At 39.1% G+C, this 25,504-nt stretch overlaps 2 protein-coding genes across 3 annotated transcripts in view; one reads left to right on the forward strand and one right to left on the reverse strand.

Annotated features, from left to right (window-relative positions):
* Positions 1–2,247, reverse strand: part of LOC134220127 (uncharacterized) — a 36,287-nt gene extending 34,040 nt beyond the window's left edge. Inside the window, exon 1 of the mRNA XM_062699119.1 lies at positions 1,564–2,247. The gene's annotated coding sequence lies outside the window, so the exon portion shown is untranslated. The remainder of the gene's footprint in view (positions 1–1,563) is intronic.
* LOC134219077 (protein NASP homolog) overlaps positions 1–25,504 on the forward strand; it is an 87,395-nt gene that overhangs the window by 52,684 nt on the left and 9,207 nt on the right. The window contains exons 1-3 of one of the 2 annotated variants that reach the window (XM_062697752.1): positions 3,200–3,323; positions 17,324–18,080; positions 18,141–18,415. In XM_062697752.1, coding sequence (XP_062553736.1) covers positions 17,357–18,080; positions 18,141–18,415 — 999 coding nt within the window. In that variant the 5' untranslated portion in view covers positions 3,200–3,323; positions 17,324–17,356. Of the gene's footprint in view, positions 1–3,199; positions 3,324–17,323; positions 18,081–18,140; positions 18,416–25,504 lie in introns of those variants that run through there. The other variant, XM_062697751.1, reaches the window with a different exon arrangement.

The raw sequence follows: 25,504 nt of genomic DNA on the forward strand, positions 1-25,504 counted from the left end.
GTTGGGTAGGATTTTCAGATATAAGTAAAATAGGCATAATAAATCATTGTCTTGAATCGTTTTTTACAAAAACTCCTTCCCGTGAGGTACCCCCACCTATTAATGCGGTTAATCTTAGGTAACGTCTAAAAATCCAAAATTAACCAAACAATAAAAAAGTTATAGCAATTTCAATTTGGGGCCAATATGACCCCAGAGCACAGACAACGTAAGTTTTTATGAGGACGGACAGAAAGTTAAAAAAACGGTTTTTCATTGCATTGTATCGTCCTGAAAATGCTTCTTCTTCTGTATCTCGACTTCTCGCAAGCTTATTAGGGGAGGTGGTGGTAAAATGGACAGGGGGGAAATGGACATGGGGGAAATGGACAGGGTAAAACAAACAGGGATCCTGTTTGAGCTGAATCATTACAAATTTGGCACTCCATCAAGTGGATCTTATTGCTTGTTTCAAATTATGAGTGTAACATGTTTTACTACATTCAAATAATGAAAACTATTCTGTTTATTAAAGATTCAATGTAAACTATGGCTGAAATGCCATGGTGATGTAATTTTTTATGTGCAGTATTTAAGCCTTTAAAACAGAAATCGGCAAAACTATTCCGCATGATCCTCGAGGATATCAAACTCAGTCTATTTAAAGACTGTGTACGGGGTAATTTGAAGTTAAGAAAATTATTTGAGCTTGCTCACTTGCAGCATACACGAAAAAATGGTTTTCAAATGTGGTAATCGCCTATAAAATTACATTTGTGCAAGCGAAACTGCAAGGTGAGAGCTAGCACGGCCATTGTGGCAGCCGTTTTTGGACACTGTCGTAATTCACTTTAATATTTGTTCTACATGCTTCAAAAACTATAGTCCACTAAATTTATATTGCTGTTGATGTTGAAACGCATTCCTGTAGATTGTAACCCCCTGGAAATAATTCTAACGTCAGCACTGATTTTACTAAGTGAACATGTTTTAAGAACAAAACATCGTTTCGTGAATACATATTTTGGGTCCCAACTCAAAATGAACTAAACTTTCAATCAATGAATGTTATTTGTATGGATGTTGACTGGAGAGGCAGGTTTCAGATGAAAAAATGATGAAGCCTTATTACAAGTGGCCTTATAATTATTTCCAACTGCAACGTGCCTATTCAGTCAACATGTATACAAAAAAACATTCATTAGATGAAAATTCAGATAATTTTTAGTTGGGACGCAAAATATGTACTCAATTTACTCACAAGGAATCGAAATTTTGATCCACAAACATGCCCATTTTACATGAAATTCATGTAATTAAGTAGCAATTTACTGACAATCTATCATATTCTTCTTATCTGCAGTTCGATTGAAATCATTAATTTCAAATACTTTCAAATATTTAAATTTCTAGTTTTCCATGAATCATCAATGAGATTAACACACATTTTTATAGCATTGCAACCAGAATACTTCTCAGGAATAAACGTAACATGCAACTCGCGTTAAAATACCCTTGACATAGAGTAATGAACTGAACGACATTCGCAGTAACACGACCTGGTGCAATACAACGGGGTCTTACCTGATTAGCGAAGCTGCTTTAAAGATGTAGTGGTGCAGGAAGCTTTGTTACGTGCATTTATCCTTTTTGGAAATTCCACAATTTCTTTTGTTACGTTGGTTTGAAGCGTACTGCTAGTCGAAATTGATTTTTCAGTGAGCTTTCAAAGAAGGTTACTATAATAAGAACACTTGTAATTATTCTCCACTTTGGTAGCGTAGATGTGGATTTGATTGCAGGTTTGATACTTTCGCGTTTCAAGAATTTTATTTTTATCCACACCACAACACTGCACGGAATTATTTTCCTCCGGGAAAAACTTTTCTATTTAAAATTAGATGTAGGTTAAGCGTCGTGATTTCTGCACGGTTGCACTTATTCCACAACAAGGAACGTGTAAAACTTTTTCGCATTGCAATTCAATCCGAAGGATCCGTCGTGTTGGATAGAAGAGAACTGACACACTTTCAATTTTTGTTTTCTAATTTCCTTCGCTGCTTAGTTGGAAATAACATGCTCGAATAGATGAATAGATGAAAATACTTAAAGGCAAAGCGGCTCCTAGTTTTGAGAAAAAAGCAATAACTGGATCCGACTTCTCTTTTGGATCCTTAAATTTTCTTCAACCCTGTTTTCGCTTTTGTTCGCACACTGCTAGTCGAATCATACGGGACGGACTGAATAGTAAGTCCTTTCGTGTCTAATGCTCGCGATACTATAACTCGTGCGGGGCGAAAAATATCCTTGTAAGCTAGAGACAGCGGAAAATTTATTCCACTGGCGTTATAAGAAATACAAAAGGGAATTGTTTAAAGTGTTCAGTAATTTTTTTTAATTGGGTACATGACATATTGTTTTTCAATTAACAATTACCGAGATTCTAACAGGTATAATCTGGGCAATAGGTTCGACCGGTTGGCCAGATCTTTGACAAAAGGTCGAAAGATAAAAAGTCGAAAGACAAGGTCGAAATGACAAAAGATCGAAAGGGACAAAACGTCGATCAAGAACAGGTTGATAACAAGTTGGGTGTGTTCCAAATGAATTTGTGAAATTTAACTTCAAGCAGAAGTAATACACTCGTCTCATCGACCAAAGTTGAAGAATGAGAAATTTTCAAAAAACGGAGTAATTACTATGAAACAATATTATGAATATTTAGATAGATCTGTTAGAACCTACATCTCGTTAAGAAATCACTTTTCCGAATTTTACTAAAATATTGATAAAGATTATATTGATTATACTAAAATATAATAAAATCATCAAATAAAAAAAACTAGGTGTTAGCTGTTGGGCTCTCGACTAAAATTTAACTGAAGTTGTAAAGATATCTTAATGTTCATGTTAGTAATCGGAGAGTTTCTATGCTTGACACTGCACGAATATGTTGTATCTTGTGTGTCAGAAAAATGTCGTACATCTGTTCATGATTATCGAGAAAGGGGGCAGACGGGCCCCATACTTTCAAACACCTTCTTAGAAATGGAAAGCGATCGTTTTCGCCCCATGTTTACAGAGTTTTCCCGTACTCACACACGGTCGTGGGTGTCATTTTGCCAGCACGTGCGCATTGGAGGCGGAGCGAAAAATCAATAGAACAAGCAGAATGTTTATTGTTAGTTGTCATATATTACGACCGGCTTCAGTGTAACGGGGGACATCTTCGCGTTGTCCTGTGTTTAATTTTTGGCTTCCTGTAGTCCGATATGTGATAGAGTTATATGTACTTAATAATGAGTGCTGGCTTTGTTCGTGCCTAGTGGTCATTTTTCGGACAGGTATACATATTTTATGTTTGTTGACCCAACATGCTTCGATTTGTTTCCAATGTCATCGTCTAACAATCTCAATCAGACGACGCTTCTCTGTCCGCCAATTGTGAGTGCCGAATGTTTATGGAAATATGTTTTCTGGTTGCCTATGACAATGAATATTGCCCAGACTTCTAATGCCCGAATCGTGAGGTTTGATGAACTCGGCGATAAGTGGGTCTATTTTACATAATTTATTAGCTTTATATGTTGTGTTTGAATAAAGATAGCTGTGGAGACAAAATTTATACAGTTGTTTGGATACATGTATACAGCACTGTCTTTCTTGATAATATGACCTTAATTTTCATTCCTTTGTCACAAGATGAGGGAAACCTGATAATACGTGGTTACCAGAGTGGACCACAAGTTATCACAATTCTAGTAAAAACCCATTTCTCTTTATATGAACTGCTTCAGCGTATTTATTCGAATTTTAGAAAAATGAATGGAAAATAGGCAGTTTGGGAAGAATCATGTGGGCGTATATGTATAATGGGTATTCTAATTTTTTTTATTGGTTGGAAACAAATATTTAAATGATGGAGAATCTTTACCATTACTATTCTAACTTTTTAAATACAAATTTGGTTGACCCAACGTACCCCACTTTAAATCCGCTAGTGTACAAAACATATTTAGAAGAGAAGCGCAATTAAATAATTAGTATTACGAGACGTATTTCCGCCAGAGATGCAATTCCCTTCATATTTTCAACATTTTTTATCAAACCAGTTTTTAAATGCCTTTAATTATTTATAATTAATTTTAAATTATATTTAAATCTAGTTCATTAACAATAAAAATGGTTCTGAACCATTTGAATGAGACGCGGAAAAGTGGAATGTGACGTGTTGCGTTGTAAGGGGGCCTACACTAATTACGTAAGCATTTTTTTTGGATTTTTCAACCCCCTCCTCCCATGTTAGATTTTTTTCACACAAATCATTTTTTATTTATTTGGCTCGCAAGCCTCCTTTCAAAAGGCTCGGAAGCCTCCTTTCAAGAGGCTCGGAAGCCTCCTTTCAAGAGGCTCGGAAGCCTCCTTTCAAGAGGCTCGGAAGCCTCCTTTCAAGAGGCTCGGAAGCCTCCTTTCAAGAGGCTCGGAAGCCTCCTTTTAAGAGTCTCGGAAACCTTTTTTAAAGAGGCTCGGGAGCCTCCTTTCAAGAGGCTCGGAAGCCTCCTTTCAAGAGGCTCGGAAGCCTCCTTTCAAGAAGCTCGGAAGCCTACTTTCAAGAGGCTCGGAAGCCTCCTTTCGAAAGGCTCGGAAGCCTCTTGTCAAGAGGCTCAGAAGCCTCCTTTCAAGAGGCTCAGAAGCCTCCTTTCAAGAGGCCCGGAAGCCTCCTTCAAGAGGCTCAGAAGCCTCCTTTCAAGAGGCTCAAGCCTCCTTTCAAGAGGCTGGAAGCCTCCTTTCAAGAGGCTCAGAAGCCTCCTTCAAGAGGCTCAGGCCTCCTTTCAAGAGGCTCAGAAGCCTCCTTTCAAGAGGCTCAGAAGCCTCCTTTCAAGAGGCTCAGGCCTCCTTTCAAGAGGCCTCAGAAGCCTCCTTTCAAGAGGCTCAGAAGCCTCCTTTCAAGAGGCTCAGAAGCCTCCTTTCAAGAGGCTCAGAGCCTCCTTTCAAGAGGCTCAGAAGCCTCCTTTCAAGAGGCTCAGGCCTCCTTTCAAGAGGCTCAGAAGCCTCCTTTCAAGAGGCTCAGAAGCCTCCTTTCAAGAGGCTCAGAGCCTCCTTTCAAGAGGCTCAGCCTCCTTTCAAGAGGCTCAGAGCCTCCTTTCAAGAGGCTCCAGAAGCCTCCTTTCAAGAGGCTCAGAAGCCTCCTTTCAAGAGGCTCAGAAGCCTCCTTTCAAGAGGCTCAGAGCCTCCTTTCAAGAGGCTCAGAAGCCTCCTTTCAAGAGGCTCAGAAGCCTCCTTTCAAGAGGCTCAGAGCCTCCTTTCAAGAGGCTCAAGCCTCCTTTCAAGAGGCCTCAGAAGCCTCCTTTCAAGAGGCTCAGAGCCTCCTTTCAAGAGGCTCAGGCCTCCTTTCAAGAGGCTCAGAAGCCTCCTTTCAAGAGGCTCAGAAGCCTCCTTTCAAGAGGCTCAGAAGCCTCCTTTCAAGAGGCTCAGAAGCCTCCTTTCAAGAGGCTCAGAAGCCTCCTTTCAAGAGGCTCAGAAGCCTCCTTTCAAGAGGCTCAGAAGCCTCCTTTCAAGAGGCTCAGAAGCCTCCTTTCAAGAGGCTCAGAAGCCTCCTTTCAAGAGGCTCAGGCCTCCTTTCAAGAGGCTCAGGAAGCCTCCTTTCAAGAGGCTCAGAGCCTCCTTTCAAGAGGCTCAAGCCTCCTTTCAAGAGGCTCAGAAGCCTCCTTTCAAGAGGCTCAGGAAGCCTCCTTTCAAGAGGCTCAGAAGCCTCCTTTCAAGAGGCTCGGAAGCCTCCTTTCAAGAGGCTCAAGCCTCCTTTCAAGAGGCTCAAGCCTCCTTTCAAGAGGCTCAGAAGCCTCCTTTCAAGAGGCTCAGAGCCTCCTTTCAAGAGGCTCAGAAGCCTCCTTTCAAGAGGCTCAAACCTCCTTTCAAGAGGCTCAAGCCTCCTTCAAGAGGCTCAGAAGCCTCCTTTCAAGAGGCTCAGAAGCCTCCTTTCAAGAGCTCAGGCCTCCTTTCAAGAGGCTCCTGGAAGCCTCCTTTCAAGAGGCTCAGAGCCTCCTTTCAAGAGGCTCAAGCCTCCTTTCAAGAGGCTCAGAAGCCTCCTTTCAAGAGGCTCAGGCCTCCTTTCAAGAGGCTCAAGCCTCCTTTCAAGAGGCTCAAGCCTCCTTTCAAGAGGCTCAGAAGCCTCCTTTCAAGAGGCTCAGGCCTCCTTTCAAGAGGCTCAGAGCCTCCTTTCAAGAGGCTCAGAAGCCTCCTTTCAAGAGGCTCAGAAGCCTCCTTTCAAGAGGCTCAGAAGCCTCCTTTCAAGAGGCTCAGGAAGCCTCCTTTCAAGAGGCCTCAGGAAGCCTCCTTTCAAGAGGCTCAGGCCTCCTTTCAAGAGGCTCAGAAGCCTCCTTTCAAGAGGCTCAGAAGCCTCCTTTCAAGAGGCTCAGAAGCCTCCTTTCAAGAGGCTCAGAAGCCTCCTTTCAAGAGGCTCAGAAGCCTCCTTTCAAGAGGCTCAGAAGCCTCCTTTCAAGAGGCTCAGAAGCCTCCTTTCAAGAGGCTCAGAAGCCTCCTTTCAAGAGGCTCAAGCCTCCTTCAAGAGGCTCAGCCTCCTTTCAAGAGGCTCAGAAGCCTCCTTTCAAGAGGCTCAAGCCTCCTTTCAAGAGGCTCAGGCCTCCTTTCAAGAGGCTCAGAAGCCTCCTTTCAAGAGGCTCAGAAGCCTCCTTTCAAGAGGCTCAGGAAGCCTCCTTTCAAGAGGCCTCAGGCCTCCTTTCAAGAGGCTCAGAAGCCTCCTTTCAAGAGGCTCAAGCCTCCTTTCAAGAGGCTCAGAAGCCTCCTTTCAAGAGGCTCAGAAGCCTCCTTTCAAGAGGCTCAGAGCCTCCTTTCAAGAGGCTCAGAAGCCTCCTTTCAAGAGGCTCAGGCCTCCTTTCAAGAGCTCAGAAGCCTCCTTTCAAGAGGCTCAGAGCCTCCTTTCAAGAGGCTCAGAAGCCTCCTTTCAAGAGGCTCAGAAGCCTCCTTTCAAGAGGCTCAGGCCTCCTTTCAAGAGGCTCGGAAGCCTCCTTTCAAGAGGCTCAGGCCTCCTTTCAAGAGGCTCAGAAGCCTCCTTTCAAGAGGCTCAGGAAGCCTCCTTTCAAGAGGCTCAGGCCTCCTTTCAAGAGGCTCAGAGCCTCCTTTCAAGAGGCTCAGGCCTCCTTTCAAGAGGCTCAGGCCTCCTTCAAGAGGCTCAGGAAGCCTCCTTTCAAGAGGCTCAGGAAGCCTCCTTTCAAGAGGCTCAGGCCTCCTTTCAAGAGGCTCAGAAGCCTCCTTTCAAGAGGCCTCAGAAGCCTCCTTTCAAGAGGCTCAGAAGCCTCCTTTCAAGAGGCCTCAGAGCCTCCTTTCAAGAGGCTCAGAGCCTCCTTCAAGAGGCTCAGGAAGCCTCCTTTCAAGAGGCTCAGAAGCCTCCTTTCAAGAGGCTCAGAGCCTCCTTTCAAGAGGCTCAGAAGCCTCCTTTCAAGAGGCTCGGAAGCCTCCTTTCAAGAGGCTCAGGCCTCCTTTCAAGAGGCTCAGAGCCTCCTTTCAAGAGGCTCAGAAGCCTCCTTTCAAGAGGCTCAGAAGCCTCCTTTCAAGAGGCTCAGAAGCCTCCTTTCAAGAGGCTCAGAAGCCTCCTTTCAAGAGGCTCAAGCCTCCTTTCAAGAGGCTCAGAAGCCTCCTTTCAAGAGGCTCAGAAGCCTCCTTTCAAGAGGCTCAGAAGCCTCCTTTCAAGAGGCTCAGGCCTCCTTTCAAGAGGCTCAGAAGCCTCCTTTCAAGAGGCTCAGCCTCCTTTCAAGAGGCTCAGAAGCCTCCTTTCAAGAGGCTCAGAAGCCTCCTTTCAAGAGGCCTCAAGCCTCCTTTCAAGAGGCTCAGAAGCCTCCTTTCAAGAGGCTCAAGCCTCCTTTCAAGAGGCTCAGAAGCCTCCTTTCAAGAGGCTCAGAAGCCTCCTTTCAAGAGGCTCAGAAGCCTCCTTTCAAGAGGCTCAGAAGCCTCCCTTTCAAGGCTCAGGCCTCCTTTCAAGAGGCCCAGCCTCCTTCAAGAGGCTCAGAAGCCTCCTTCAAGAGGCTCAGAAGCCTCCTTTCAAGAGGCTCAGGCCTCCTTTCAAGAGGCTCAGAAGCCTCCTTTCAAGAGGCTCAGGCCTCCTTTCAAGAGGCTCAGGCCTCCCTTTCAAGAGGCTCCAAGCCTCCTTTCAAGAGGCTCAGAGCCTCCTTTCAAGAGGCTCAGAAGCCTCCTTTCAAGAGGCTCAGAAGCCTCCTTTCAAGAGGCTCAGAAGCCTCCTTTCAAGAGGCTCAGAAGCCTCCTTTCAAGAGGCTCAGGAAGCCTCCTTTCAAGAGGCTCAAGCCTCCTTTCAAGAGGCTCAGAAGCCTCCTTTCAAGAGCTCAGAAGCCTCCTTTCAAGAGGCTCAGGCCTCCTTTCAAGAGGCCTCAGAAGCCTCCTTTCAAGAGGCTCAGAAGCCTCCTTTCAAGAGGCTCAGGAAGCCTCCTTTCAAGAGGCTCAAGCCTCCTTTCAAGAGGCTCGGAAGCCTCCTTTCAAGAGGCTCGGAAGCCTCCTTTCAAGAGGCTCGGAAGCCTCCTTTCAAGAGGCTCGGAAGCCTTCTTTCAAGAGGCTCGGAAGCCTCCTTTCAAGAGGCTCATAAGCCTCTTTTAAAGGGGCTCTTAAGCCCCCTTTCAAGAGGTTCGGAAGCCTTCTTTCAAGAGGGTAGGAAGCCTCCTTTCAAGAGGGTCGGAAACGTCCTTTCAAAAGGGTCAGAAGCCTCCTTTCAAGAGGTTCGGAAGCCTCCTAAAGTCCTCTAAAGTCCTAATTTGATTTGGAAAGTTTAATGGAATAATTAATTTTTTAGACAACTTTTTAGGAGAGCCTTATATCCCTTTAGCTTTCAGGCACGTTTTTCATATCATCGGGGCTCTACCAAATCGCACCAAGTTAACTTAATTCAATCATAGGATAACACCATAATAACTAGGGTTTTTAGTACTGACCCTTTTTGGTGAGTCCCGGTACTACGGTACTGAACCCCTCAGTACCGGGAGTACCGGGAAAATACCGGTACTGGAAGATTTTTTTTCGAAAATCATTAAAATCAATAAAAATACAGAATTAAATGGTAACGATTCAAACTTTATTCATTGCTTTGTATGTATTCAACACTTGTCTTGGAGCTTGTCCTTTTCCTTGAAATATGCTTTCAAAACGCACAGCATATGCAATGTTTCGTCAGACATAAGGGATCGTATTTTAGTAGCGAAGCTTCCAGAAACAGAGAAAGCTCTTTCTGAGTCTACAGAAGTAGGGCGAACTGTTGCTATTGAATCATGAAGCATTAACAAGTATTTTCCTTTCAGCTTTTTCTGAGTCGTTGTAAGTTAACTTTTGTCTTACAATCTTTACGAATCCTGGTGCAGTAATCGAACTTACAGGAACACTCTTGCCTCAAGCGGGGACGATTTGGAAAAAATACTGATGAAGTGTGACGATTTTTTTGGATGTGACGATGTCGTTGCGGTTTGATTGTCTTGAGGTACGTCATCGGACGCCTGACGTTTGTCCTAACTGATTGTCGCTGTCGTCACTGGCGAAACATCTTTTGCTGGTAAGGATACCCCATAAAACATCCCACCTACTTTTCCCACGATTTAGTCGGTTTTCGTCGGTCGGATCGGCCTACTTTGCATCCGACTAATCGGTTGTTTGTTGCACAGACGCTTATGGGAGCTTTACAGGGGCGTTTAGCGATTAAACAATACATTAAATCGGCCGACTAAATCAATAGATTTGAAGCATTTTAGTCGGTAGACTAATCGGTTAACGTAGTCGACGGCAGAAAAGCGATCAAACCAACGAAATCGATCGATGAAAATTTAAAGAATTGGATGATTAATCAACTGATTCAATCAAATAATGAAATACAGCCGACGAAATCGGGTGATTAAAAGCAAGTAAATTGCTCGATTAAAAATTGTATTTTTATAAACAGTAGACGGTACCCGATGAAATCATTTGTTTACGTTCTTCTAAAATAAGCTATGAATCGGATATTTAAAAAGGAAAACAAACACAACCCGGCGAAAAATGGTGATTTAATTTTATTTAATCGATTGATAATAAGTTGATTTAGTTAGTACAGTTGCCAAAAAGCCGTGATGTTTATGGTCGCCGTTGGCATTAATTAAAACGGAACATGTCTGGGTCCAATCTTCCTACAGTCAGAAGGAAAGGCATAGATCGCAGTCCTTATGTTGATGGGTACAATATGTAGGGTCCAATGTGGAAGTCGTCTTTTTGGGTATCACCGGAACTCCAGTTAAAGCCTTACAAACAAAGGCACAGAATGGCCAATCCGGAGACGGCGAGTTTGATTCTCGATCCGGTCTAGGATGTTTTCGGGTGGGAAACTTTCTCGACTCCCTTGGTACTGTGTATCCATTGTACTTGCCACACGAGATATATACTCATGAAATGGCGGGCAGAGTAAGAATGCTAATAGAAGTTGAGAAGCAGGCAAAGTTCCAGTTGGAGTGTAGAGTCATAGAAAAAGAAGAAGAAAGTTGTCACTGATGAGGAGAGAAACCGACGGGAAATAAAGGCAGATGAAAAAAATCAAAATTATTCATTTGAGTCTCCATCGAGTTTGTTAAATTAAAAATTGTTTTTTGGCCATAACTTCAGAGCCCATAGTTGGATCTGGTCAATTTACAAAAGGAAATAATAGGATGGGATTCCCCGTCGAATGCAACCTGTTTCGAGCAAATTAAAAAACGATAGTATTTAAAACTCAGCGAATACTTTTTATCCGATTTTTGGGTACACAAAACTGTAATGAGGAACTAGTTTAATAAAACAAATTTCACACTAATAATTATTGAACGAAGAGCATAAAATAAAGTATTTTGGCTACTACGTCAGCGCATACTCCGTTCCGGCCAATTTTTAATAGGAAGCAGGATTCCCCTTCGAAACTTGTTGCGAGAAAATCGATTGAGGACAAAAAAAGTGAGCGATACTATTTGCGCACACACATATTTGTCATTGTTGCACTAAACTTTGCCACGTACTAAGTAACTAAATATTCACCTTTTAACTATTTTTATTGTTGAATAATCACAGCACTTATATAAGTAAACAAATACTCTAAACAAATATGATCTACCAACCATTACCCCGATTAAATCTGCTGTATAAACACTACTTAATCTATCGATTGATACGTCGATTTAAGTAGTTCCTATGAGTCACTCGACAAAATAGGTTGTCCATACGAATGATTTGGTCAGCACCAGATTTAGTTGGCAATCGTGAAGGCTAATTTTCACGACACCCCAAGTTACACCCGATTTCGTCGGTAGTAGAAACAGTTGGTTTCATTGACACCCGATTTCATCGGTAATAAAAACAGTTGATTCCGTCGGCACCCGATTTTGTCGGTGTATCAGGAAATTCACCATCTGTCAAATGTTTTATGGGGTAGGCACTAAATGTCAACGAAGGAATAATTAGTACGTTTTGACAGATAGGTAGCCAACATGTTTGGGGACGATAACAAAAAGAACCGCAGCGACAATCGTCCTCTATAGTTTATTACCTCTATTGTCAGGTGTTTGAAATTTTAGAAAAAAAATTATATCTTTCTTACTAGCTGCTGCATTCAAAAATGAGGTTTTAACCATCGGAAGTTTTAACCAAAACTTTTTCCTTAGTACCGAAAATACCGGTACTTTCATTAAGCCAGTACCGGTATTTCGGTACCGAAAATTGGGCGGTATTCCCGGGAATTCCGGTACCGGTACTCCCGGTACTAAAACCCTAATAATAACGATTATGAAAAACCACAACATGATTATGAAAAACCACAACATACCACATTTTGACTGATGTGTGATATTTTGTTCATACAAGGAAATCGGAGATCTTTTCCTAGCAATTCAAACTCGCATTTGTTGTAGAATGTACACAGTTATGGGTTTGATGGATATCAAATATGGTTTGTAATCAATCAAATTTACTAAAATGAAACTGATTTCACAGAACTCCGGCCATATATCTTATAAGTTACGCTTATTTTCATGTATAGCCAAAAAATAAGGGGTACCTCAATGAATGCAAAAGCTCGAAGGGGTACCTCTCAAGATAAAAGGTTGAGAACCGCTGTCCTAAACCATTGTGAATAGGTATACTGAATGTCAAATAGTTCATTTAAACATTCAATCATTTTGTTCAAATGGTAATATTAAGCGATTTCCTAAATTTGCACCCTTTTTGCTCCACCAGTGGCACAATTTCAAAAAGCTCGTAAAAGACGCATTCCATAAAACAGGGGTGAAATCAATATAGGTATCGAAAGAAAGCCATTTTTATCTAGAATCGATGACATCATCCTACAATCGAGAAACATTTTTTAAATAGGGTAAACTGACCTATTATGGGTTAATCATCGCGTTAACCCTTTATAAGGCAGACGAATCTAAACAATAAATCAACAAAAGCAACAATATTACACAATGTTGACATGGTATTAAACTCAAATGTATGTTTGTTATACATTAAACAGTTCAGAAACATTGAAAAATTGGTGGCAATATAGTTGCCACTGCCTGGCAAGCGGAACAACATTGGTGGCAATATAGTTGCCACTTTCCGGCAAGCGGGAAAACAGGCAACAACAAAAATAAATAAGAGATTTTTAAAAATCAGGTTTTAAGTAAAACCAGTCAAATCATGGCACGTTACATTTTTGGTGAAGAGTCCTAGTCGGAAAACGCATAATAAGTGAAAAATTTTTTTTTTGCGCTTTTATTCCCAAGGGAGGGGGGACCCTTGGGAAAAAACACAATTTTGTCAAAAATCCAAAAACCAAATATACAGAAAGGCAAAGCTTTTTTCACGCTAATCACGTAATAATCTAACACAAGAGATTTAAAATAATTAATGCCAACGGGAAAAAATATATCTTTGTCGTTTTTCTAACGAATTATAACTGAAAATCCAAGCCAAGGAACTGGCGGGTTAGGATGAGCGCGGTCGTCACCGTAATCGTCCCTACGTGGACGAATTCCAAAAAAAGATGGCGGGAAAATGCCATGCTTGTCGCTCGGATAAAAAAGCGCCCGTTGGACGCTAGGTTCCAACGAGAAACGAAATTAAAATAAAGCCAACAAATGAATTCACTAATATAATTGCCTTTTGTACAGATTTAAAATCTCACAAGAGCGCAGAGTTTTCGCTTCTCGTAATCTAGATCGAAAAACTAATTTAACAAAAAAAAACAAATTTGATTAAATAGGGGGAATGACGGCTTTGGCAGGTTTTGTTCTATTATTGGCAGGGGTTTTTTTTATGACTGACTAGGCTCAAATTTGGCCCAAACATTCTTTGCATATCAAAGAATATTGTGGCCAAATTTCATAAAATTCAGTCGACAAAAACCCCCCTGCCAATAATAGAACAAAAACTGCCAAAGCCGTCTTTCCCCCTATTAACGTTTCACTCCATGTCAAATCACTTTTTATAATCAATTACATTTAATCAAATTCTATTGAAATAAAGACTAACCTTAATTGGAAAAATAAAAACTTTATCACCGAAACTAACTGTCCGCACTCTAGCCGATATGATTTAGAAATGGCTGAGCAAGGTATTCACAAATATTTACTTTGAGAAATTTTAACTAATATGTACTATTAAATGATTTTTAGACAAGTAAACAAGTAGACAAGTGGTATTTCATTGCTATATTTGGAGGCCATCTTGGTTTCCGCAAAGTATTCATTAGTTCGATATAAATATGAAGCTTTTATCCAAACCAATAAAGCTTTTTTATAACAGGAATTTTATGCTTTTTTAATTGTGCTGTATTGTAAATAGTTACCGTCAACTGGAGGGAAGATGATCATTTTTAAGACAAAACATGCAATAACAATGTGTGTTTACATTTTAAATCGAAACAAATATTTTCAAAACATGTACTGCTATACGTTGCAATAATCAACAACTTTAGTTTTCTGAAATGCATTCGCATTTATTAAAATAAATTAAATTATCACACATTTTTTAAGTAATCTGGTTTGGGGTGAAGTTGATCAAGACAGCTCTACTAAAATCATTATGACCTAGTAGTCAAAATACACTAGGTTATTTGTATGAATGTTGAATATACTACGTAAAGAAGTCTACGAAGTCAATATTTGAAACGAAAATAGCGTCATCTATGACTATCTCTCTCTTTCTTCCACAAAATACATTTTCATGATTATAATCGAAAAACTCGGATTTCTACCTAGCGGTAACATTACTTGAACGGAGAATATTGTTGACTACCGTTTCATAAAAAATTTGGCACATTTGACTGACCCATCAAATGATCATCTTCACCTCAATGATCATCTTCCCTCCAGTTGACGGTACTAAAATAAATAATTATTTTTGTTTTTAATCTAATTCATCCTATTTATTTAATATTGAATTTTGTTTTTGTATTGAAAAGTTGCAAAACGTTACAAACTTTCCGTGCAGCTTACATTGTGAACTCTTGGTAGTACTTACTGGGATCTTCTCGAAGTCTGACTGGATGGGAAGCGAAGTGATTTGCTATGAGTTTTAACCAAGAGTTATCGATCCCTTCTTTAAAAGTATGCATTTTCCCGGAATGAGGGGAAGAGTATTTGATTCCTTCTTCAAAGTCTGATGAAAGCGTTTCCGTTAAAAAAGCACGTGATAGCTCTCTTTGAGATCGCCCGCCAGAATTGAACTGACAGTGTCGCCAACACAATCTCATCATTGTTCAGTTTACAATTGCTTCAACCGACGTATTGAGGAAAACAAAACAAAACCCAGCTGGTTTTGGAGTATGAAATTTTGATTTTTGGAACAATATTGGAAAATATAACAGATTCATTGTACAAAGGATCATGGTGCTGGTGGAGCAAAGATGATAAGTACAAGAGACACATGAAACAAATAAGCAAATAGGACAAATAAGACAAATACAACAAATAAGACAAATACAACAAATAAGACAAATAAGACATATAAATCAAATAAGACAAAAAAAGATAAGTGAGACAAAGGAAACAAATAAGACAAAAAAGATTAGTGAGACAAATGAAACAAATAAGACAAAAAAAGATAAATGAGACAGATAAGATGACTCAGACAGATTCTCCAAATAATATAAATAAGACAATTTAGGACCTCTTTGATGATGAAAGGTTAAATAACTAATTCTTCAAACGCACGCATTGGCTTTCATTTGAACCATGCATTTGCTCGTAAAATGGCGAACGAGTAAATGACTCCCTTAAAAATATGTATTTGCCAGGAATAAGGCGAGTTAATGCATGATTCCTTAATTGAACTCATGGATTTGCTGGGAATTATGCAAAAAAGTAAATTACTCCTTCAAAAGCACTTACTCTATGTCCAGAATAAGAAAAAATACAGATGACTCCAAATTAGTAGCGCCGATAAATATACCCACGTAAATAATTATAACATCATCGCTGATTTCCGTGAATGGTCGGTCATCTTCGAGGATCAAAATCTCGATCTTTACTAATCTCAATCTGTACCGTGAAAATTGATTTGTTTTATAAATAACTGAACAAAGTTTTTTTTTCACAGTATATATTTTTCACATAGTCCCATCTATTATTACCCAAAAATTTTACCGTTTTGAGTTCTGTTTGTATGTTGTTTGTTTGTTTGTTTGTTTGCTCTCATAAGTTAGGCTGAAGCCAAAGGTGAACGCATTATGTAAATTATGTTTTTTGATCTCAATCGTCCATCAAAATTCATTCACTCTGCATCATTTTTCATTTATCATATGTTTTGAATCCACTTTATGGTCAGTATCAAAAACCCAAATTGCGCTGCAGAATAGGCTGCGATTTGGCAAGGAACATCATTGCATCTGCAGTGCTTTTATGATCCCATGTGGGAGCTTGGTGCAACTATAGTCATTGTACTATAGTGTGGCAGAGATAAAAACGAACGATTCAACTTTGTTTTGTTTTCTTAGGACTTCATTTATTTTTTTTATTGTATTTCTTCCAGAATCATTATGAAAACATGGCTAGCATTTTGTTATAAGTTTTGTTTATTATTTCTGTTTTTGTACATGCGACTTTAACACTTTGAAACTGAAACTGTAGTAGACATTTCATTTATTAAAACTGCATACATATTTATATCATTAGGTTTGATCCAATTTCAATTTTTTCCACTTCATTCTCGATTGGGTTTTACAATCAACAGTTCAACAGGATTCCACCATTATATCCGCCAGACTACGGCCCAGTGACTATAATTTCAACAGGTACTGCGGTAAAACAAATGGCAAGTCGAAGTTGAAGGACAAGGAAGCAAAGTGATCCGGTATGAGTTGGGTCCATTTCTTTCTTGTGGTGTCAAGTGTTATGTTATATACATTCGAATGTTTAAGTCAGTATGTTCAGCTCAGTTATATTCCTTCAAGGTCGTCTAATAGTTCACATAGTATTTTTACCCGCATGTACTTCTATCGTAGACACACTGTCAATCTTCTATAAGCGTTACAACATATTTTCTAATCATCTTTTTTTAGAAATACCTTCTATGGAGCCAGAGTTGGAAGATTTGAAAAAGCTTCAAAAGCTAATAAAGTCATCACCTCATAAAGATGCTTTAAAAGTATGTAAAAAAACTCTTGAAATGTTCTAAATAATATTTCAACAAAATTTACTTATAGCCAATTTCAATTATCATAATAATTATCGTGTTAAATATGAAAAATAAAATGAATGTATGGAAATTGGCACCAGGTTACTTTTTATCATGATATTTATTATCATAAATGGCGTAATCTGAATAGGCTATCAACAAGTTTGTTTTCAAACTTAACATTTATTCCAGTCAAAACTATTTTAAGCTTAATAATATGTAAAAAAAGATTTATTTTGGTAGGGTTGTGGTGAAGGCTTGGTTATTTTTAGTGAATGCGAAATTCAAGTAAAGGGTGTCCACATTGTACGATGATTAAATGAACTTTTATTCATTTCGTTTGATTTATTAGGGACTGTTTTGTGTACTTTTGGATTCATTGATCGAATCGAGTCAGCTCAAAACTGAAAAATCTGCCGAATCTTTTGTATTGTTTTACTCTTCTGAAATACGTGCACACAAGTTGTGTACACAAATACATTTAATTGTGCGGTTTAACGAGATCTACATAAGAGCTAAATCCCAGAATACTCCAAAGTTGCGATGAATCGAAAAGCTCTGGGCCATAAACATCCCAGAATAGGTAAATCGGATGAAGATTTAAAGAAAATAAAGGCCAATGCGCAAATCATGTTTAAATCTAAATTTTAACGATCATTTTTTTCCTTTGACTTTTCAGAGTATTCGCAAAAAAAAATCACCGGAACAGAGAATGGCTGAAAAATCGGAAGCTCTTGTTACAAAGGATGAGAAGGTGGCGGAAGCAAAGGAACTGTTCGGTCGTGGTAGTCGAAACTTCTGTATGAAACAGTACACAGATGCTGCCGATGATCTGAGCGCTTGCTGCGCCATCTACTCGGAACTGTATGGCCCTACTTCGGACGAGTGCGGCATGGCTTATTTGCTATATGCTAAGTCGTTGATTGCCCTGGGTAAGGACGAGAACAACTTGATCGTTCCGGGTGAGGGAGAGGAGGCCGATGATGACGACGAAGAAGACGGAGATGGTGAAGATGGTGACGAGGAAGGAGAGGGTGAGGGTGAAGCAGAAGGTGAAGAGAAAGAGCAAGATGCGGATAAAGATGATAAAACAGAAAGCACGGAAAAGGAAGCAGTTGAATCAGAAAAAACGGAAAATGGGGAGTCAAAAAAGGAAAAGACCGCAATGGAAGGATCATCATCGAAGGCGGATGGAGAACCACAACCTGGACCTTCAACGGCAAACGGTGTGGAACATGAGAAGGATGACACAGAAGAAGACGAGGAAGAAAAATGCGAAGGAAATTTGGAAGTTGCTTGGGAAATATTGGAGTTGGCAGTTAAAATCTTCGAAAAGCAAGGCGATAAATCATTGGACAATTTGTCGGAGTGCTATTCGGAGTTGGCCAGTATTTCTCTTGAGAATAGCAATTTTGCGATTGCCATTAGTGATTACAGTGAGTTGTGAAAACATAATAATAAAAATATTATTCATTTATATTTAATTACTGTTTCAGAAAGAGCCCTGGCCGTATACGACAAAACCGGTAAAACTGACCGGCGGATTATTGCCGAAATACACTATAAAATTGGTTTGTGCCATCTGATGCAAAACGAGTTCGAGGATTCCATTGTCGCTTTCCGTGAAGCTTGTAGCGAAATGGATAAAGTTGTTCAACAGGAACAAAGCAAGGAACAAACCGATGAAACAAAGGCTGCTATCAAGGATCTGGAAGAAACAAAGCAAGAAATTTTGGAGAAAATCGCCGAAGTTGAGGATACGAAGAAGACGGTAAGTGTGTTGGTCAGTGGTGCAATTTATCAACAATGCCTGCTGAGTGTGATTCTTTTGTTTTGTATTTTTCTCTGCTCCTCTTCGCCTATGACGGTGTCTTTCAGGAGTAGCTTAGCTAACTCGGTTTGCCAACAGCGGGCTGAATTTGATGATCATTCGGCACCAATTTCCTGTCACTGTCTTTCAAGTGATAGTATTCACCCATACATTTATATAGGGTTAAAATGTATTCACGCAGCAGCGAGTGAACTGAATGGACTGTCACTGCGGGCTGCGTGTGTAATGAGAAGAGAGGTCTTTTGTTTACTCTATCTTTGATTGTTGCTGCTAACCATTTTCAGTTTTCACTGTTAGGAAGTGAGTGTGAAGAGGCAATGGTATCAATTTCAACAAATTTCAGTCACTGAGATTGAGAATTCGCACCACTGGTGGTCTTTTCCAGGTGATCTATTATACCACTAACATTATAACTTATAATTTATAAGTGACTAGAGAAATACGGCCCAAAACTTCTCAATCGGATAAGTTCGGTAGGTTGGCCGTCGTATGGCACATTTTGCTACTTAACGCGGAAGATGTTAGTCGGATCTTCTTCTTCTTAATGGTATTACATCCCCAATTGGGACATTGTCGCCCCGCAGCTTAATGTTCGATCGATTTTGCATTCGTAGGGCTGGTAGCGGCCAATGCCGCTCAATATAATGACTTTAGTGACCAAAGCTGGCGAAAAAAAGACCAAATAGTGACTTTCAGTTTCAGAAAAGTGACCAAATAGTGACTCAGTTGCAGAAAAGTGACCAAATAGTGACTTTCAGTTTCAGTTGCAAGTACGATGAGACGAAATCAAGCGTTTTTGAGTCGAAGGAGAATCTTTTTTTCGTAATTTGTGACGGAGAACATCTTTCACTCACCACTCTCTCATAACGAACGAAGAGAAACGAAAATCGTGCACGCTAGCTTATCTACTCAGGGACAGGGCTGGCATACTCCTCAGAGTAGACGAAATGTGCGTGTCTATTGCACTCCTCAAAAAGACCGCAGAGAGTGTGTTTCGCTTATCGCTCATTCTTTCTCTTCCACAACGCAGTGAGTCCTCTTTGTGTTTCTACTCTGCATCGAATGCATTTGTCAGACACGAAGAGTTGAGGATAAATGATGAAATAAACACACCGTGTTCCTCAATGAGTTTTGACAAAACGGTGAATCAAACAGAATGAAAATAAACATTGTCAAAGAAAGTTAAACGTAGCTGTTGATACTATTTATGCGTAATAAGATATTTTTGTGGTTGCTAGCTGTTGGGATGTCTGTGGGCAAAGAAGCAATTGTACTACTAGCATTATTCCGCCCCACCTGCTTTAAAATAAGTTACTGACGAGACGATTTCTAAATACAATTTCTATCTGGTAATCTTGGTAAATATAAAGGTTCTAAATTCGGAACAAAAACAGAAAACATTGAACTTATATAAAGTTCCATTATTTCATTTCAGCGTTAATTTTTTTCTAGATGTCATGCCATCATGCCCAATGTACTCCTGCTGTCCTTCAGAATAATGTTCACGGCCGTATGAAAGTTTTCACACAAATTTCATTGAAAAACACTGTTTATTTTGCACAATTCTGTGTAAAATAGTTTTAGAAAAGATTTATGATTTACGCCAAGCTAAAAATAAACAGTTTTAATTCCCCTTCCGTCTCCAGGCGAATAAAGGTTGCATGAAGAAGAAGCCGAAAGATATTATTAGAAAAAAATGGCACGGGAAAGCACTCGGTGAAATTTATAAAACTCTTCTCACAAATTCTAGACATCAGTGCAATATCACAGAATAAAATTCAAAATCGAAATTATGTGTTTTTATACAATATAAGGAAAGTTCATCCCCGTACTGCTAACCAGGCTTGTAAAATGTCATCTGCATGTCATTTGACTAATTTGTTCATAACTTTCTTCAGAAGCCAAATTTATTCCATAATTTTAGATGTACTCATAACGCTTGAGTAGGGCAATATTTTTGTCCAAGGGTACATTGCTCTAAATATTACATATGAGGCTGGATAGTGAAAACTCTCCAAAATGTCACGTGTCATTTGACATAATGTCATTTGAATGACATTTTGCCTCCCACGCCTCAGATTACATATTTACAGCAATGTCTTGTTAGACAAAGTTGTTGGTACATTTAAGCGCTATAAGTTCGTCATACCTCAGGAATGATGGCTACCTTCAGAAAAAAGTTCTGGGAAAATTCTACAACCGAATGCAAATGACATTTTACAACACTGCTGCTAACTGCATTTAACTAAATTGCTTCTAGAATTTTCGAGAAGCGTTTTACAAATTTAACCGTTTGCTTTCCCGGGCCATTCCTGTCAAATATCATTTTTTAGCTTCTTCATCTTCTTAATCTTTTTTATTCAATCTTTATTCGCCAATATAGCATGGAGCGCCAAACTTTATTATTTCTAACTGAGACGTTAGTTAACTAATTTTCAAAAGCGAAGTATGTTTGTGTTCTAAAAAATTTCAGTGAGCTTCATAGAAAACGAAATCGTTTCCAAGAATATTGCACTAAGTGGCACAACTTTGTGCTGGCCCAGCTCACACCGGAATGATTCTCTCACTCTTCGTCTTCGTCCTCACTCACCGTGTTGGCTTTGTTACACGATGAGTATCAGCGTCACTCTCTGTGGTGTGTATTAAAATCTCCTCATTGTGCACAGTGTGTGAGGAAATGCCAGCTCTGCTCAGTGACTAAGTAATATTGTATTGCCATCTCTTTTTATCCAACGGAAATTTTACCAAATGTCAGTCAAAAGCAGGACTACTCAAAATTATGACGAATGTGTGGTGGTAGTCTGTAACTGTTGTTGTTATTGATACATAATTAATTTTTTTAGAGTGCTGTCAAAAGTCGATTTTGAAAATATTCGGAACTTCCAAGAACTTGCTTTAATGAAATTAGAAAGGTGCTCTCCGAACTTTTAAATATTTTTCCTCCAAAATACGCAGATTTTCCGATCATTTGGCTAGAGGATCTATTAGCAAAATACGCTATAACAAAACTACTTTAGTTCTTGATAAACAAGAGAGGACCAAGTCTCCCAAGGAATCAGATATCCCCACCTTCCCCTATTGTAGAAAGTTAAAAAAATTAAAATTTAAAAATCAAAATCGGCAGGTCTTCTGCTTGCATGACCATATACCAATTTATAAATTCTGACGTAAAACACCTTCAATTAGCTACTGGTGAAATGCCAATAAGAGCAGTGAGTAAAATGGCTGGCGATGTTTCAGAGCGATCATTTTTCCAAGATCCGTTATTTCATTTCCGCCATGGACAAAGCATCATCGGACGGAAACATAAGGCTTCATTCAAAAATCTTGGTCAATGGTTTCAAAATAGTTGAAAATAGTGAGTTTTTGCGGAAAAAAGTGACTTTAGTGACTTGAGGTCGAAAAAAGAGGCTTTGTGACCCGCTACCAGGACTGCATTCGTATATCATGAGACTAACATGGTGATACTTTTATGCCCAGGAAAGTCGAGAAAACTTCCAACCCAAAAATATCCTAGAATGGACCGAGAACCGAACCCAGCCACCTTCAGCATGGTCTTGCTTTGTAGCCGAGCATCTTACCGCACGGCTAAGGAAAGCCCCTTAGTCGGGTACCTAGTTCTCAATTAGGAACTGTGGGAGTGAATCACTAAGTTTAAAGACGACTATAAGCTAAATAGCCTAAATGTTCCTTATCGAGCCTGTGAAGCCAGAAATGTACTTCAAACAGGGTGGCTACTGAACCGGGAAAACCGGGAATTAACCGGGAATGAGATAGAACCGGGAATTTGATTGACGCTGAATATTGTTTTCGACAGACTAAATAAAAGCTATAACTAATCAATTAACTTCTTATCTATTTTTAAACCATTTTACTGATAATTGTTTGCATTTTATTTGAAATCCAAGATTCATGAAACGCCGTTTGAATGAGTTTTGTTATCAAATTATTTTATTTTTTTTCTCAAAAATTCCAAATTTTCGCGGGACAGTTGGATAATTTCTTCGCTTCCAGCATGAAAACAGTTAAATCCCTTGACAATTTTAGGTCTTAGAAATCACGTCTTAACTCGAGAATTATGTTTACAGAATTGATCAATATTTTCCAAAGAATAATTTCTTTTGGATTTTCTGGAATTTCAGAACTACAATCATAAATGTAAATGTTAAAAATAAAAAAAAAAACATATAAGAACTGCATTCAATCAAAGTTAATTTTTCGGTTGTTGGCCACTCCGATGTGAATATGTACATTAGGCTAGGTATTGCCTTTATTATTGAGGGTCATGGGTTCGAGTCCCATCGAAGGAAAGTGGTTACCTTTAATACACTTTAAAATCAAAATCTTTCACGTAATATACATATTCACATCGGCGTTTTTCAGAGCATTGTAAATAAATAAAAACTATTCTCAAGTGTCAGAGATTTCAGAAATTTTAAGAATTATTTGTTCAGATTCTTTCTTCTTGAAATATAAATGCTTTTAAATCTGCTTAGTGTTATAGTTGAAACTGCTAAATTGTTTCTATTCAGGAAAAAACACATTTACCTCTTTTAATCTGATTGATAACACAGCTCAACAAGATTTTATCTCTAACACCAATAATAATGTGTCCCTAGTAGATTTTGGCTCGCTGAATCCGAATCTGACATCAGATTTGCTCTAACACGTCGAGATTTGGAGATATACATCAATAAATGTTGTAAAATCAATGATTTAGAGCATTTTGGAACAGCCATCGTCAACCCTATAAAAAGACTTACTAGTCAATCAAGGTCCAAAATGGATCACAAACATCTAATATTTCGAAATGTGGTGCATTTTAAACAAGTTAAACATAATAAGTGTGATTTATCTACAATTTTAGTAAGTGGCAGTTATTTGAAAACGTGTGTTATGCAAGCCACCTTCGAAAACTTGTATACAAGACTGGTTTTTTTTTCTGTGAACTGTGTTGAGAGGAAAGTAACAAGAATTCAATATAATAGTTTGTCCAAGCGAAAAAAATATATTTTTTCATTGAAGTAAGTTCTATTGGATATAAATATGATATTGTATTTCCTCTGGCGCGATAAATTTTCAATAATTGCTCAAGTGATATGGTGTATTAACTGTCAATTGAAGCTCCTTTATTATGTTCATTCGAATAATGCAAGTAAGAGAACTGTACGCAGTTCTATATATTTTGATTATTCCTGCTATTTATGATCATTCCAATATTCCTATGATATAAATTTGGGCGGAGAACTATCCATTAGGAAAATCAATCAACGAATCGATAAGTTGCATTCGATCGTTCTTGTGTATGATTGCAGACAAGCTGAAGCGACGTTGACGGCTACGCAACAGAAACCGGAAAACGTCAACAACCTACTTGTGCGTGGGGGACTTTTTTTTATTTTTTGATTCGCGTTGAAAATGCTGCGTGGATGTTGCCAATGCAATTTCTTTTATCTATGGTCAGCTTATAACAGTGAAACGGGAAAAAGTTCACTAGTTTTATCAAGCTTTGTTATGTGCTAAGACGCAAAGTTATGCGCTATAAAAAAAAACTTGGGCTCCGCTCCACTTGTGTGCTGTTCACCATGTTACAGTTACCCGAGCATATGGTTGGATGATCCGCCAATTCTGCACTCTGACATTTCTCTAATTTAACAACACAACGGCATGAATGAGAAAATTTACGATGAAGTTACAAAATGTTTAAGTTTCAACTTACTTTCCGAGTGCTGGAATTTATTGGTAGTGGATCTAGTAGAGGATTTGAATTTGTTCAAATTGCAACCCGATCTCTTTCCTTGTTGATTACTAAGAAAGGAACATTCTGCATCATCATGTTCGCACTATATTCTAGCATATATATCTGGTCACATGTTGTTGATTTTTTGGTGGCTTCGAACTGATGGTGATGACGTTTGCATGCAAGTTTTTGAAACGGACTTGCATGTAATTTTTTTAAATTAATTGCACTGAACAAATTCAAGGAAAACCGAATAGAAAACGATTGTAACGTGCAAATCTGATGAAAATTCATTAGACCAGATGTGCTTTTACCGTTCCGGGTATTGATTGACCTAAAATTATGTTTATATACTACATGAAAGTTCTTCGAAAAATGCCAATTTCTTCAAATTAGCGGTATTAATCTAGCTATATATCAAAATTTGGACGTGTTAGAGCATATCTGAGGACAGATTCGGATTCAGCGAGCCAAAGTCTACTGAAGACACATCAATTGGTTCTGAGGACCCACAAAAGGTTAAATTTTGTTCCTCTGTGTAATTTTAGAAAATTACATCAGCATTACAGAATTTCCCAAATATCACATATCATCCTTAACTTAAGGTCACTCCTGACAGAATCCAAGTTTCAAAGTGCTCGCGTTTTCGGGGGCACACCACTCGATACGGAAGCAACACACAACTGTTATTTTTATTTTTTCACGCATGCTGCGACGCAGCAAAGCTGAATCAACAAAAATGACAGTTGTCCGCCGCCTCCGTATCGAGTAGTGTGCCCCCGAAAACGCGAGCACTTTGAAACTTGGATTCTGTCAGGAGTGACCTTAAAATGTCAAATTGGAATCTTGAAAGTATATTTGAATTAAAGAATTATTTTCGGACACATGGTGGTCTATGAATCCATTAGCAATATTCAATTTCTTATAAAATCCTGTCCCTAAAAGCATAAAACCATTTTAAAATTTGCTTGGAAATTCTCAGAGAAATCTAACAAAAATATTTCACTAACCAGAGCTTCGTCTTTATTGACGTGTTGCCAATGTGATAGGGGCGCTCCTTAGCCGTGCAAGACAATGCTGAGGGTGGCTGGGTTCGATTCCCGGTGCCGGTCTAGGCAATTTTCGGATTGGAAATTGTCTCGACTTCCCTGTGCATAAAAGTATCATCGTGTTAGCGATGAATGCAGTATACGAATGCAGAAATAGTAACTTGGTTTAGAAATCTCGCAGTTAATAACTGTGGAAGTGCTTAATGAACACTAAGCTGCGAGGCGGCAATGTCCCAGTGA

The sequence above is a fragment of the Armigeres subalbatus genome, chromosome 3, assembly GCF_024139115.2.
Source record: "Armigeres subalbatus isolate Guangzhou_Male chromosome 3, GZ_Asu_2, whole genome shotgun sequence".
NCBI lineage: Eukaryota > Metazoa > Arthropoda > Insecta > Diptera > Culicidae > Armigeres > Armigeres subalbatus.